Source organism: Microcebus murinus, chromosome 16 (assembly GCF_040939455.1).
Source record: "Microcebus murinus isolate Inina chromosome 16, M.murinus_Inina_mat1.0, whole genome shotgun sequence".
Classification (NCBI taxonomy): Eukaryota; Metazoa; Chordata; class Mammalia; order Primates; family Cheirogaleidae; genus Microcebus; species Microcebus murinus.
In genome coordinates this window covers 89,310-104,513 of record NC_134119.1, presented here as the reverse complement: position 1 = coordinate 104,513, position 15,204 = coordinate 89,310, and the positions used below count along the sequence as shown (strand labels likewise).

The window sequence follows — 15,204 nt, the reverse complement described above, 5'->3', positions numbered from 1 at the left end:
TGGTTCTCTTACAGTCTTGGCCATGCATGAGAACGTGCTGAAGTGCCCTACTCCTGGCTGCACGGGCCAGGGCCACGTGAACAGCAACCGCAACACACACAGAAGGTATCAGCTGCGCTGAGCCACGGGGGACTGTGGACGGTGGGGGGCCGAGTGTGGGGAGCAATCTGGTCTGGGCCTGTCGTGTGTGTCCTGCTCAGGCTTTGGGCCCTCCCCTGAGACAGGGTCTGGCCTGCCAGCTGGCCCCCTGAGTGCCACCCTCCTCCCTGCCTGCTGCCCAAGGGGGGGTGCGAGGTCAGGGCAGACCTGAGGCGGGGAGGACCTGCGTGGGTGGAGCAGACCCCAGAGGGCAGTCAGCCAGTGGTGTTGCTCTGCACCCTGTGAGCGGGGTCCCAGGAGGCCAGGGGCGGCTTGCAGAGGAGTGAGTGTGTGCTGCTTGGAGAGATCTGACTCCGTGCAGAGAGCCAGGTGCAGACTTTGCGTCCTGCCCACACTCGCAGAACCTCTGCATGCCAGCAGACACAAACAGGGGCCTCTCGGCAGGCCAGGGTTCTGCCCCGGGCTGCTCCGTGGAAGTGAGGCTCGTCTTCCATGATGATGAGGGACCACACCCGAGCCTTACCTGAAGGGCCATAGGTGGCTCTGGCCCCCACGGGACGTGCCTTTGCCCCAGGGGGCACATGCTCAGCTGAGAGGGCTGCCAGAGCTTTTGAGGCCACTTCATGTGAAAAGGGGCCAAGTTCCCCATCACGTCACGTCTCCATGCTGGCTGAGGGGCTGCCCTAGAGCTCAGGTCACTCAGATGAATCTGCTCCCCGTCTTAGACCGAGCGTGTGCCTGGTGCCCAGGTCGTGGTCTGGGAGGGGCCCTGGGCTGCCTCGAGGCAGGTAATGGAATATAAGCCAGAGATGGTTCCAGGATCTGGCTCTGGGAGCTGGGGAGGGGAGAGCACGGAGGTGAGGACCCAGGCAGAGGAGGCATCTTTGTCCGGAGCTTCAAAAGCCTTTAGGATGTGTGTCATTGGCTTAGAATTTCCCCAAACAGAAACTGACTGAGTAGCTTGTACTTTGAGGGCTTGAGGACAGAGCCAGAGGGAAAAACCCGTCCTGCAGAAGCGACAGGCCTGTTACTCCTGGCTCTGGGCTTCTTGCATGCTTAGCGCCCTCACGCCTGAGTTCTGAGACCCACGCCCTCGGCCACCCAGCGTGGGTCAGGTCTGGAGAAGAAGGTTCAACTGTCCTTCCCTTTCCTTCCTCTAGTTTATCTGGCTGTCCCATTGCTGCTGCCGAAAAATTAGCCAAATCTCATGAGAAGCAGCAGCCACAGACGGGAGATCCTTCCAAGAATAGCTCCAATTCAGATCGAATCCTCAGGTGAGTGAGAGGAGCCATGGCCCTTCCCCAGCCTGCTCTGGAGGGTTCCTCAGAAGGTGGGGTCCCACTCATGCTCTGTGGGTGTACTTACCATCCCATCCACGGGCACCTTCACCCTGCAAGCCCAGCTGGCTCTCACACTGGTTCGAAGCTGCCTTTTCCCTCCATCTTACTTGCTACCTTCCAGCTTCCTGTCACTTGCTAATTCAATCCTGTCCTTGCTTTGAGCTAAGCACTGGTGAAATGTCAAACGAGCAGTTTGGCCTGGGTGTGAGGCTGGGTGAGCCAGAGAGAGGGTCAAACAGGCTCCTCCCTGGAGGCTGCACTCCCTGGGACCTCAGTTCGTTCACCTGTAAAAGGACGACAGCAAACTGCAAGGCTGCTGGTGGGGCTTTCGTGACACTCTGCCCCCAGCCCACGGGGAGCTGGTGGCTGTGGTCAGGGTGGGGCAGCCTCCCGTTGGGCTCTGTGGGTTCTGTCTGGCCTGCATTTCCCATGTTGTGCTCTGGGGTTTTTAGTTTGCCTTTCCCCTGCTGGTGCCCACTGGCCTGACTCCTGCAACTTTTCTAGATGCTACTGGGCCAGCATCCAGCCCAGGCTTCCCACCTTTCTTGGGGAAGGGGCATACGCCCACTCCCTGATGGTGTCCAGTTTTCCCAGACCCTTCAGAGCTGACCATCATGGTTGCAGGGCCAGCCTGGTGGTTCTGTGCACCAGGCTTCTGTTCTCAGTCCACAATTAAGTCTTGTAGCACCTAGTTCCTTGCAGGCCCTCACTGTTAGCTCCTTCTTCACACTTGATCTTAGCCAAAAGGCCGAGAAGCGATGTTAGCTCCTTCTTAATTCCATTTGTTGCACCCTTTCCAGACTGGTGTCCTTGCTTGGGGCAGACAGGACCCTCTTCCTCTCTGAGTTGACTTGATGAAGCCTCTCTGTCCCCTGTGTGGCCACCAGCCTCCACTGCCAGTCTTTCTTCCCTGCCTCCTGTGCCCCCATGCCCTGTCTTCATGCCATCTTTTGTGCATGCAAGAACCTTAAGTCTTCCAAGAGCTTCAGCAACAGTGAACTAAAGGCCTCCCATGGCCTTTTCATGCCTGTTGTCATGGCCATGTCAACCTGGCTTTCAGAAGCCAGGTTTTTCAGAACCACTGAGGGCTGAGTCCCTGGCTGAGTGGAGAGCCAGTAGGACCTGCCCTGAGGTTGCTCCTCAGAAATGCACCTGACCCAACCAGTATCCCCTCTAGCTTCCCCAACTGCCTCCCTGCTGGGGAGTTCTAGGATATTCTGCTGCTAGGATTCTGGCTTGGATTGGCTTGCTGCCATTCTGGGCTGTGTTGCTGTTGGGGTCCCTGCTGATAGCTCACAGTAATTGTAGCTGAGTTGTTTGAGCCTGCTTTCCTAAGTTATGGGAAAAGTCTCAGGTCCCCCCACCTCTGGCTATTGCTGTCAGCCTGAAGACAGGCCATTGTTTCTTTGAGGTTCCATTGCTTCCTCCCTGCAGGCAATTCTCTCCCGTACAGATCCCAGGCCTGCCCTAGGAGCCTTTCACTCTGGGAGGTGAAATGCTGACCAGGCTTTAGTGGTGGCATGTGTGTGAGGGGTGTATCCCTGGGTCTCCATTCTCTCAAGGCTCTGGGGGTTCCACGCCTGGGCCATGGGATGGGGTCTAGGGGTCTCCATTCTCTCAAGGCTCTGGGGGATCCACGCCTGGGCCATGGGATGGGGTCTAGGGATCTCCATTCTCTCAAGGCTCTGGGGGGTCCGTGCCTGGGCCATGGGATGGGGTCTAGGGGTCTCCATTCTCTCAAGGCTCTGGGGGTTCCACGCCTGGGCCATGGGATGGGGTCTAGGGGTCTCCGTTCTCTCAAGGCTCTGGGGGTTCCACGCCTGGGCCATGGGATGGGGTCTAGGGGTCTCCATTCTCTCAAGGCTCTGGGGGTCTGTGCCTGGGCCATGGGATGGGGTCTAGGGGTCTCCATTCTCTCAAGGCTCTGGGGGGTCCGTGCCTGGGCCATGGGATGGGGTCTAGGGGTCTCCATTCTCTCAAGGCTCTGGGGGGTCCACGCCTGGGCCATGGGATGGGGTCTAGGGGTCTCCATTCTCTCAAGGCTCTGGGGGATCCACGCCTGGGCCATGGGATGGGGTCTAGGGGTCTCCATTCTCTCAAGGCTCTGGGGGTTCCACGCCTGGGCCATGGGATGGGGTCTAGGGGTCTCCATTCTCTCAAGGCTCTGGGGGTTCCACGCCTGGGCCATGGGATGGGGTCTAGGGATCTCCATTCTCTCAAGGCTCTAGGGGATCCATGCCTGGGCCATGGGATGGGGTCTAGGGGTCTCCATTCTCTCAAGGCTCTGGGGGTCTGTGCCTGGGCCATGGGATGGGGTCTAGGGGTCTCCATTCTCTCAAGGCTCTGGGGGGTCCATGCCTGAGCCATGGGATGGGGTCTAGGGGTCTCCATTCTCTCAAGGCTCTGGGGGTCTGTGCCTGGGCCATGGGATGGGGTCTAGGGGTCTCCATTCTCTCAAGGCTCTGGGGGGTCCGTGCCTGGGCCATGGGATGGGGTCTAGGGGTCTCCATTCTCTCAAGGCTCTGGGGGTTCCATGCCTGGGCCATGGGATGGGGTCTAGGGGTCTCCATTCTCTCAAGGCTCTGGGGGTTCCATGCCTGGGCCATGGGATGGGGTCTAGGGGTCTCCATTCTCTCAAGGCTCTGGGGGTTCCACGCCTGGGCCATGGGATGGGGTCTAGGGATCTCCATTCTCTCAAGGCTCTGGGGAGTCCACGCCTGGGCCATGGGATGGGGTCTAGGGGTCTCCATTCTCTCAAGGCTCTGGGGGTTCCACACCTGGGCCATGGGATGGGGTCTAGGGGTCTCCATTCTCTCAAGGCTCTGGGGGTTCCACGCCTGGGCCATGGGATGGGGTCTAGGGATCTCCATTCTCTCAAGGCTCTGGGGGGTCCGTGCCTGGGCCATGGGATGGGGTCTAGGGGTTGCGCAAGGGTCCCTGGATCCCTCTCTCACTGGCTCTGCTTCCCTGTCCTGCACCCAGGCCCATGTGCTTTGTGAAGCAGCTCGAGGTCCCTCCGTACGGGAGCTACCGGCCCAGTGTGGCTCCTACCACGCCCAGGGCCAACTTGGCCAAGGAGCTGGAGAAGTTCTCCAAGGTCACCTTTGACTACGCAAGTTTCGATGCTCAGGTTTTTGGCAAACGCATGCTTGCCCCAAAGATACAGACCAGCGAAACCTCACCTAAAGCCTTTCAATGTAAGTTTGGGGCAATTGTTGTTGTTTCTCTCCCTGTGTTCTCCTGGGAGCAGCAGGACTCAGGAGCCTGTGGAGAAGGGCCTCTCAAGGAGCTAGAAGGGAGGAATCTCCACCTTCGCTGGGGCACCAGGGTGCAGGCGAGGCCTTAGCTGTCTCGTGGACAGGATCGTGGCTTTCTTGGGGGGCCAGATCTTACTCATATTGCTCTGCCATGTTCACCATTAACCTTTACGTGTCTCCCAATTATTTATGAAAGAAAACTCGATCCTTTATGGGCATGTATGTTCAAATACTTAAGAATAACTTCTCTGATGAGCCCCTCTCCTGACCATCCTTGTGCGACCTGTGCAATCCCAGCACTGCCTCCCAGAGCGGCTGGATGTGGAGCCGGGTGGGGCCTAGAACTGCTGGGGTGGGCCCAGGACGCTGACGGGAGCCACAGCTTTCCTGCATGGGACCATCTCACTGGGTATTACTGTGGCCTCAGGAACGGATTTTCTAGATAGTTGTACTGACAAAAATCATTCCTACAAATCTTCAAGAACAACCTTTCTTGTCTTTTTTTTTTTTTTTTTTTTTGAGACAAAGTCTCACTCCGTTGCCCAGGCTAGAGTGCCGTGGTGTCAGCCTAGCTCACAGCAGCCTCAAACTCCTGGGCTCAAGCGAACCTCCTGCTTCAGCCTCCCGAGCAGCTGGGACTACAGGCATGAGCCACCACGGCCGGCTAATTTTTTTCTATGTATTTTTAGTTGGCCAATTAATTTCTTTCTATTTTTAGTAGAGACGGGGTCTCGCTTTTGCTCAGGCTGGTTTCGAACTCCTGACCTTGAGCGATCCGCCCGCCTCAGCCTCCCAGACCTTCTTGTCTTTTCTTGTCACTTGACGCACTAATTTGTGCAATAAGCCTCTTAGCCCTGAAGAGGCACTCGAGGTGGAGAAGCACCCGGCGTACACGTGGGCTTGGCAGCTCGGGTGGGTGTCCTCAGCCAGAGGCGACAGGGATGGGTTTCCTGCATGTGGATCGCAGCAGCACTGAGGGGCGCGATGCCATTGGGTGTGAGCCTGTCTTCCTAACTCGGCAGAACCTGCCCGTCAGGACGGAGCCTTCGTGATGGTGCCGGTGGGGCCTCACGAGGAACTGCTGCTGTGGTTGCTCGGAATGTCGTGCATGCGAGCGAGCTCATGGCTATGGCACCATTGCTGGAAAAGATAACATTTTATGCCTTATTTTGTCTTGTTTGTTTGAACAATAATATTACTCTATTAAGGCAGTGACTATTACTGGGGACACCAAAATCAGCCTAAATATGGTAACGCCCTTTGGAGAGTGTCCTACTTGAGTGATATTCCAAACACTCATCCTGCTAATATTTACAGAAATCCTCAGTTTCTCAGCAAGCATTCGCTGATAGACAAAATGTTTTGTTGGAAACGTCAGGGCTGCTAGAATATCGTTGAAGGGTTTTGCTCTTTCTGCCCAAATCTTGGTCAGGCCAGAAGTGAGACTGCCTCCTCCGGACGCCGAAGGAGGGCAGGTGGGAGTGGGGTTGGTGACGAGCCCTGGCGTGTAGCTGTGCCCTGGGCCCTCCCCGCCCTCCCAAGTCCCCTTGATGTGTCTGCGTTGTCACCTCCGTTCACGCTGTGTCTCAGCCTGGTGTTGTTCCCTCTTTGCAGCCAAACCTTTCCCAAAGGCCTCCTCCCCCAGGCACAGCCCCTCCAGTAGTTATGCGAGGAGCACTTCCTCCTCTTCTGCAGGCTTCGACTACTCGCACGACGCGGAGGCGGCGCACATGGCTGCCACTGCCATCCTGAACCTCTCCACGCGCTGCTGGGAGATGCCCGAGAACCTCAGCACGAAGCCGCAGGAGCCCCCCGGCAAGGTCGGTGGTTCCCACGAGCCCTCCTGGGGAGAGGCGGCGGTGGAACCTGCAGTCAGGCCGCCTGCTCCCTGCACAGAATGGCCCCAGGGACTCCCTGTAGTTAGCAGCTCTCATCCTTACCCTCTCCCCCACCTGGACACGCCCCGTGACTGCAGAGTAGGCGTGTCCTCCCGAGACAGACCTGGCGCAGGCCACGTGCCCAGATGTCCCCTCTGAGTCCGAGGCTGGTGCACATGGTGTGTTCCGTGTTCCCTGCTTGGTCTGGCTGTTGTGCACATGTGTTTCCTACAGTCTGAAGGTTGTGCACGTACCCTGTCCACGCGTGTTTCCCGCAGTCTCATGGCTGCTGATGTGTCCCGCCTCAGAGGACCTGGCTTCACCCCTGCCTATAGCATGTCTTGAGGGGCTGGTTTCATGCTGCTGGGGGGCAAGAGGAATCACAGGGCCTCCCTCATGTGGAATCGGGGTGGCACAGTGGGCTTTCTGTCCTCCTAGTGGCTGTCCATGCTGGCCACTGTTTCCTTCCATGGGAATTGGTGTTCTAGACTCTGTAAATTTGATTAAAATGCACCAGACGGCGTGCATGGGAGGGGCTGGAGTCCCTAACAGATCTCACCTTTCCGACTGCAGTCTGTGGACATCGAGGTAGATGAAAACGGAACGCTGGACTTGAGCATGCATAAACACCGCAAGCGGGAAAGCACCTTCCCCAGCAGCAGCAGCTGCAGCAGCAGCCCCGGCGTGAAGTCTCCTGATGCCACCCAGCGCCAGAGCAGCACCAGTGCCCCCAGCAGCTCCATGACCTCGCCCCAGTCCAGCCAGGCCTCCCGCCAGGACGAGTGGGACCGGCCCCTGGACTACACCAAGCCCAGCCGCCTGAGAGAGGAGGAGCCGGAGGAGGTGGGTGCCGGGCCTGAGAGGGCTTCAGGGCTGCAGCCGGCTGGCCCTGCCTGAGGATGGCTGTGGCGGCCGCTCGCTTCCCCAGGCAGCCCCTCACGGGCTTCTGGCAGAGCCTCTGAGGGACCTGCTCCTTGCCACACAGGGCCGTCCACCCCGCGGCTGGGACTCAGAGTCCTGACCGCCAGGAGGGGCGTTGAACCCCAGGGCCTCGCTGTAGCCTTGTCCCTTCTCACTTCTGTGGAGCGTGGTGGCCACACCACCATGGGGGCTCTGCAGGCAGGGACTTGTTTTAGACCCCAGGAGATGACTAGGGACAAGCTCAGGGTTGTGAGCCTCCCACTCCACCCACCTGCTGAGCACACCTGCCAGGTGTGCTCCCACCCCACCCACCTGCTGAGCACACCTGCCACCAGACAGGGGCTTGGCTGCTTGACTCCCTGGGCTAAGGCAGTGGGTAAACTCCTGCCCCAGGGCCCGTGGGCTTTGATTCCGCTGTGGTGGGCAGTGGCCTGAGTTCCTGAGACCAGGACTGACCTGGCATGGGTGCTGAGCTGTGGTCTGGGCAGCAGTGGAACATTCCTTTCTCAATTGTTCCTTAGAACATGTAAAAAAAAAAGAGCCCCTCAGATTGTCAGGGCTGACTGTTTTGAGGGGTGTTGCTCTGGTTCTTTGGCTCCTGGTTTGGAAGAATCACAGGCTGGGCTCGTGCCATAGAGAGATGACAGATCCAAGTGACTCACACAAGCAGCTTCTATTGCGGGCTATTTTTGCACAGAAATAGAAAGCAAAAGAATGTTTCCTGAAGGGAAACAGGTCTACCTAGGTGAGTGCAGAAGACACTGGGGTCTTACCTCTACTTTTACGTCTACACCTTATGATGTACTGAATGGTGGGTGGAATATTCATTATTTCTCTGGCAAAAGGGTGAGTGTTCTCAGAGCTAAGGGCTCTCCCCATTTTTGCCCTTATAGGGTAACTTCCTGGGGTTGCCATGACACTTGTAAACTGTGGTGGCCCTGGCGGGTGTGACGTCCACTGTGTCAATGTATGTTGATGGGGAAAAGATCACCATGACGTGGGCTTCTCCTCTCTGTACATGCTCCTGGCCGGAACAGTAACGAACCGCGAGTCTCTGCCTTTGCGCATTGGGTTCTAAATGCTCGTTGGCCTCCTCATTTTTGTCCCCCCCTTTCCTGTGGTTGGTGCTGCCAACCTGCACCTGTTCCCAACAAGATTCGGGCTGACTCCGAGCTTTTTCCCCAAGGAGGTCTGTCCCGAAGAGCAAGGTCCAGCTCTGAGGGCAGCCCAGGGTGCAGGTGGCGTCAGCAGCAAGTGTGAGGCCTGGGGGCCCCTCCCTCCCCTGCGCCCCCGCCCCTCCCTCCCAGGCCCTCAAGAGGGGAGGTGGGGCCGGGTCTGCAAAGGGTGGGGGCTGGGACGACGCCCTCATAGGACCCCTATAGGTGGACTCCCTGATCACCCCATTTTACAGAGGGACAGTCTGAGCCCCCGTGGGTCACATGGCTCAGCCACTAGCTCCCCCTCAGGGGCAGGGCTCAGGAGGGCCCAGACTGAGCCCCGAATGGAGGAAGGCAGTGCCTGGAGTCATGTCTGCCTGAGACTGCTGAGCCGGTTTCTCCGATGCTTGGCAGGAGTTCTGCCTGAGGTGGCCCCCTGGCGCCGGGCGTCCTGGGCTGTACCTCCCGTCTGCTTCCACCCTTGGGCCCAGCGGCCTCGATGTTTACGTCTAACTCCCAGGACTGAGCCACCCACCACTCCCTCCTTCACGCACCCTCACCGTGCCCTCCTGACCTACTGGTCACGCCTCCTCAGCCAGCTGTTTTCCGGGCTCGAGCGTGTGGGTGACCCACACCCTGCGGCCTGTCCTTTCCTGCCTCTCTTCTCGACCCCAGCTCAGCACCAGTCTGCCCGGGCTGCCTCGCCTCCCTTCTCCCGTTACGTCCCTCCCAGGAACACAGCCCCTTCTGTGGGGTGACTCGGGTCTCAGAACTCCTCAGGTCCTTGCCCTGAGGCCTGTCCCCATGCGCCACCCGGCATCTGTGGCCAGTGGTCCACTCTGCTGCCAGAAGCCTGGGCTCGCCCCTAAACCTGGGCTCGCCCCTACCCATCTCCTAGGCACAGGCCACCCCAGAAATGCCTCCTGCATCTGGGCCTTCCCACTGCCCGGACTCCTGACTCAGAGCCTCCTTCCCGCTCTGCCCAGGCTCCTTGCCTCCACCTGCCTTGGGCGAGGCCGCCCTCTGCAGCCTCACCCCCGCACCCCTGCCCTGGCAGCACGCCATTCACAGTCCCGGATGCTCCAGGCCTTGTGTGTCCGAGATGCTCTCCTTGTACTGGCACGGCCTCCTCCCCTCTGCGTCCGAGAAGCCCCGTTTATCCCAAACGTGTCCTCTGAAGGCCTCGTCCACCTTGCTCGGGTGAATCAGGGGCTTCCTCGCCTCGGCTCACGTGCGGCGACAGGAGTAGCAATGGCAGCACCGCAGCACTGTCCCCGTCTGCGCCAGTCACCCAGTCTGTCACGCTGGACTGCACGCGTCACGGGCATGTCCTCATTTGATCCCCCAAAAGCCTGAGAGGGGCTGCTGTCACCCTAGGTCTGGAAGTGCGGTGCCCGGGCCCCAGAGGTTGCTCCATTTGCCTGGGACGCACAGCAGGTGCCTGTCAGCACGGGACGGGGCTCCTGCCACAGCCGTTGGTAGAACACGGCCTGTCTGAGCCTCCCTGCCCTGCAGTGCTGCACCGGCACGTGGCCCAGCGCTCAGCCTGCAGCATTATCTAGTGCCTGCGCTGTCAGGGTGTCTCGGTGGAGGGTGTCAGGCCGGGTGGGCTCCAGGTCATGGCGATGGTCACAAGCTGCGTGTTATGACTCTCATGGTGCTGTCTTGTTGTCACGGCACCACAGCAACACTCACTGGGCCTGTTGCCTGCCGGGCGCCTTTCCTGGCTTTGACGGGAGCTGTCTCCTGGTGTTTGCATGGTGGGGTGACTTCGTGGGGGTGACCCACACACCCAAGGCCACAGAGGATGTCGAGAGCCGCTGCACTGAGCACCACCAGGCCTCCTTGTTTCTGGGGTGGTTCAGGGGCTCTGGCTGCAGTGGGGAAGGAGTCCAGCCCCCCAGGGTGCTGTCTTCTGTGTCCCTTGTGGGGAGCCAGGTCTTCCTTGTCCAGAAGACAAGAGACTCCGGGAAGCGCCTCTGTTGTCACTCTCCTGAAGGGTCCCTCGCCCTTGCCCACCGGGTTGGGAGCCCGGGCTTCCCCGCCAGCCGGTTAAAACGTCTCCCTGCTGGTCTTTTGCAGTCAGAGCCAGCAGCCCATTCTTTTGCTTCTTCTGAAGCAGATGACCAGGAAGTGTCGGAAGAGAATTTCGAGGAGCGGAAGTACCCGGGGGAAGTCACCCTGACCAACTTTAAGCTGAAGTTTCTCTCCAAGGACATAAAGAAAGAGCTGCTCACGTAAGTCCCTGCCTGGGCCAGCAGCTCAGCTCCTAGGAGAACTTCTATCACCTGGGAAGGAGCAGGCCTGGTCCTAGCCCATGATGACCAGGTCTGCTCGGTCCAGGGCCTTCTCCCTGCCCTGTCCTGTCCTCCTTGAGCTAGGTGACCCACCACAGGTGACAGGGGTGTCATCTCTGCACTGCACTGGGCTTTAACACAATCCTCTAAAAGTAATTAAGAAAAGGAAGAGCCCCTGGCCCAGTTTACAAATCAGCACAGAGCAAAGCAGGAGGAGAGTGGAGGAGAGGTGAGCAGAGAGCTCTGGAGGATGCCCCGGGGCAGCCAGAGGCCAGGCCCTTTCCCTGAGGCCGCAGCTGGGTGCTTTCTGCCCTGGGCTCGGTGCCCAGAGTGCCCTGCCTTGAGACTCAGCCTCAGCTCTGGCAGCCCTGCTGGGCCCGAGGCAGCCCTCTGAGCACATCCCCTCGGGGCTGAGCCAGACAGAGTCGTTGTTAGACACGAGTCATGTGCTGACGCCAGTGTGAGCACTAGTGACCTTCTGGTCAGCACCCCCTTGCCAACCACCTGCCCTAGACTGTGTGAGGCAGCGCAGACACCTGCACCACAGGTGACCCAGCCCTCACACGCGCTCATGCCTGGGCTCCCTCCTCTCTCCGCCCTGAATCCCACTAGTTTCCTCGTATCTATGGCTTGCCCTCCCTGGTTGGTGGATCCAGGCTCTGGTCTGGAGCCTCTTCCTCAGGGAAGGCTTTGCTGCTTCGGGGGCGGGGAAAAGGGAAGGAGCTCCCTGCTTACATGTTCACAGGCACACGCATGTGCACACATGTGATGACATGTGCTTCAGAGGCATCCCAACTCCACATTCGACTTGAGTCTGGCCACGTTTTCCTCCTCGAGTTGAGTTGTATGGGAGAAACTTCCAGCCCCAAAGGCAAGGGCTGAGTGCCAGGGACCACGGGTAGAGCTGCTGCCCGGCTCCTGGGCAAGCCGGGAACAGGCGCCAGGTGCCCTTTCGGAGCAGGCTCCGCCTGGGCAGGCCTGCAGGCGTGCGCTGCCCTCTCCTGACACTCTTTTTCTTTGTCCAGCTGTCCCACCCCTGGCTGTGACGGCAGCGGCCACATCACCGGGAACTATGCCTCCCACCGCAGGTTCGTCCCCTGCTCGGGTCCGGCTGGCCTGGGTGCTTCGTGGTGGGTCTTCCTCCTCTCCTCTCCGCTCCCCCTCTTTGGCTCACCCCGATATCCCATCTCTTCTCTTTCAGCCTCTCTGGTTGCCCTCTTGCTGACAAGAGCCTCAGAAACCTCATGGCTGCCCACTCTGCTGACCTCAAGTATGTTTGCGCTCCCTGACCTCCTGTCTCCAGGGCAGCACGCTCGCTTTGCGCTCTTCTTCCGTGAGGCTCCTGCCAAAATCGGCCTCTCCCTGGCACGAGGCCCAGACTGGCCCCGCTGCCCTGGGCTGGGGCCGGGGGCCGGCTGTGGAGGGGCCGATCCTGCTTGGCTGGGGCCAGGGCTGCGGGCCCTGCTCTGAGCGCTGCTGTCTGCGCCTCCGGGGCCAGGGCTGCTGCAGGCTCCTGCACGGTCCTCGCCCCCAGCCCAGCCTCACCTGGAGGGAGACCTCCACAGGGCTGCAGGCCCTGCTCTGAGCGCTGCTGTCTGCACCTCCGGGGACCAGGGCTGCTGCAGGCTCCTGCACGGTCCTCGCCCCCAGCCCAGCCTCACCTGGAGGGAGACCTCCACAGGGCTGCAGGCCCTGCTCTGAGCGCTGCTGTCTGCACCTCCGGGGACCAGGGCTGCTGCAGGCTCCTGCACGGTCCTCGCCCCCAGCCCAGCCTCTCCTGGAGGGAGACCTCCCACAGGGCTGCAGGCCCTGCTTTCCTCACTGCCCCAGAGATTCTGGAAAAGCCCGGAGTTGGCCGTGGCTTGTCAGTCCTGCCCTGGCTTGGCAGATGCAGGCTGCGTGGCTATTGCTGAATGATCTGGACACTGGTGGTGATGAGAAAGCTCCCCCTTCCTGCGACCCTCCAGCTGCTTCTGCCTTGGTCCTGGGGCCCCCAGACACGCTCTGCTCCATGCCTGCCTCGCCTTCTCTCTGCTGGGCCCTTTCGCTTCTGTGGCTCCCTGCCCCTAGCGCGTGGGCAGGGCAGGCCCTATGGCACCAGCTGGCCTGCTTGACCGTCCTCACAGAGAGCCACGAGCACTCAGAGGTTTCCGGGTGTCAGTGTCCTCGTGGGGCTGGAGTCTGGGACCGTGGCTGCCTTTGGCTTTCCTGCCTTCAGCTGGGCTGTGTGACCTCCCATCGCAGCCAGTGGGACCTGAGCTCAGGAAGCTCGTCCTGGGCTCCGGGGTTGAGCTGAGGCCTTGGAGGAAAGAGGTCCCACTCTTGCTCCGCAGGTCACCCTCTCCAGGGGTGCCCCTCTGTCCTGGGGCTTCTGTGTTGGGGTCTCTGATTCCAGGCCAACGCTCCCTGGCATGTTCTTTTCTGGGGCCAGACAGTAGCCAGGCACTGGTGCCTCTAACATGAAGAAAGGAAGTTGCCAAAGGTTTCTAGGGACCTGAGCTGGCTCGGAGAAGGACAGAAAGCTTGGGGCCTCCAGAGCCCCCAGTGGCACCCTTGACTCAGCCTCTCTGTGGAGGCTGCTGTGGCCCCAGCCTCCAGGAGGACTGTCCACAGCCCTTCAGTCCCCACAGAGGAGGCCGGGGCAGGGTTCATTGGCTCCGTGTGTTTCTGGAAGCTGACAGGCTTCACACCTGTTGCCAGGGGAGACTCACAGGTTCACGTGCTCATTCATTCTGGCCCCACCACGTCTGGCCCCAGAAACCCAGAGCTGGAAAAGCCCTGCAGCTTCAGAGACTCCTCTCTTTCCCTCTCTCCTTCTTCTCTTGCCATCTTTCTTGCATTCCTTTTTCCTATTTTCTTTTCCAATTCTGCTTTCCTCTGTAATTCCATGGTTTTCCAGTTTGAGGGCCTAAATAATAAGAGTGGGAGATGTGGCCGCAGGCACCGTGTCCCCAAACGTTGATGGTGTCCCTCTGCTTGCGAAGCAGAGGCTGGGGGATGGTGGCAGAAACTTGGCACGATCTGGGCCTGGGGACACAGCTGTCTGGGACAGTTAGTGTGTTTTTAAGACCGAGAGCCTGTGAAGAACCTCAACTCAAAACTTCTGCAGAAGCAGCAACAAAAATTCTTCCTTGTGTGAAGGAAATCCAATGCCTCATCAGCCTCAGCAAGGCCTGGTGGCAGCAGAGGGTCCTGACTCCCGCTGGGGCTCTTGTCCACCCTGAGGGCCTTTCTGTTGGGAGGCCGCTTCCCTGCCTCCCCTAGACCGAGCGTGGGCTTGGGATGGTGGTAGCCCCACCACTGCCCTGTGCATGGATGCTCCCCGTGCTCCCTCCCCCTTCTCCTGGGCCCGTGTGCACCAAGCACAGGCTGCTCCTGGGCAGCCTCTGGGCAGCGATGGGCACAGGTGACCCATCCAGAGCCAGGACAACGGATGCTCTTTTTGTGGCCTCCCTTTCCACACCTGGATGCAGACACAGTCTTGGATGATGCATTTTCTGCATTCTAAGTGAGTCCCGAGGTGTTTGCTCTTCCCTTCCGTATGCTCGGTGTGGTCAGGGACTGCAGACGTAGGGCTGAGAGGGCAGGGCCAACTCAGGCCACTCAATGCACCGTGCGTAGGGAGTTGGGGCGCAGCTGCGCATCTGCCAGGGCGCGACAGTCTCGGTGCAGGGTGGAGGATGGCCCCCACAGCGCAGGGGTGGAGCTCAGAGGTGAGACCCAGCAAGCACCGCCAAGGCAGGAGGGCGTCCCTCAGACACTGGCGTTTCCTTCTGCCCAGACAAGGTGCCCAGAGTAGGTGGTGGGAGGGCAGAGGTGGCACCGGGCTCCAGGCCTCTGCGGGTCCACAGGGCTGTACGGAGTACCCAGGAGGACACGGGCTCCTCTGACCACATGAGCGCTGGCCTGTCTGGATGTAACTCTTGGGAAAAGACACTGAATTGGGTCTCAGAGGGGTGTACTAGATGGCCCCACCTGCGTGTCAGGTGCCTGTGGACCTCGTGGGAGTCATGCCCACCCCCACTCACAGGTGCCATCGGGGTGTATCTATACCACCACTGGTGCCACTCACAGCCCAGAGCTTTGCTCACCCTGCTGGGGCAGGTCTGTGGCCCAGCTACCTGAGTGGCCACTGCCCACAGCACTGGACCCAAGTGCTGCCAGACGCTCCACGGCCACTGAGAAGAAGACTGGCCACATGAATAGCTGCCAACTCAGGAGGAGCTGTGGGCTGACTTCAGTTCTCAGGGCTTCGC

At 59.8% G+C, this 15,204-nt stretch overlaps 1 protein-coding gene across 3 annotated transcripts in view; it reads left to right on the top strand.

Moving 5' to 3' along the window:
- MYT1 (myelin transcription factor 1) overlaps nt 1–15,204 on the top strand; it is a 75,869-nt gene that overhangs the window by 41,130 nt on the left and 19,535 nt on the right. For all 3 annotated transcript variants that reach the window (XM_012773049.3, XM_012773048.3, XM_012773051.2), the window contains 8 exons: nt 15–105; nt 1,260–1,373; nt 4,422–4,636; nt 6,392–6,516; nt 7,147–7,416; nt 10,734–10,888; nt 11,974–12,036; nt 12,150–12,218. In XM_012773049.3, the coding sequence (XP_012628503.2) occupies nt 15–105; nt 1,260–1,373; nt 4,422–4,636; nt 6,392–6,516; nt 7,147–7,416; nt 10,734–10,888; nt 11,974–12,036; nt 12,150–12,218 (1,102 nt within the window). The remainder of the gene's footprint in view (nt 1–14; nt 106–1,259; nt 1,374–4,421; nt 4,637–6,391; nt 6,517–7,146; nt 7,417–10,733; nt 10,889–11,973; nt 12,037–12,149; nt 12,219–15,204) is intronic.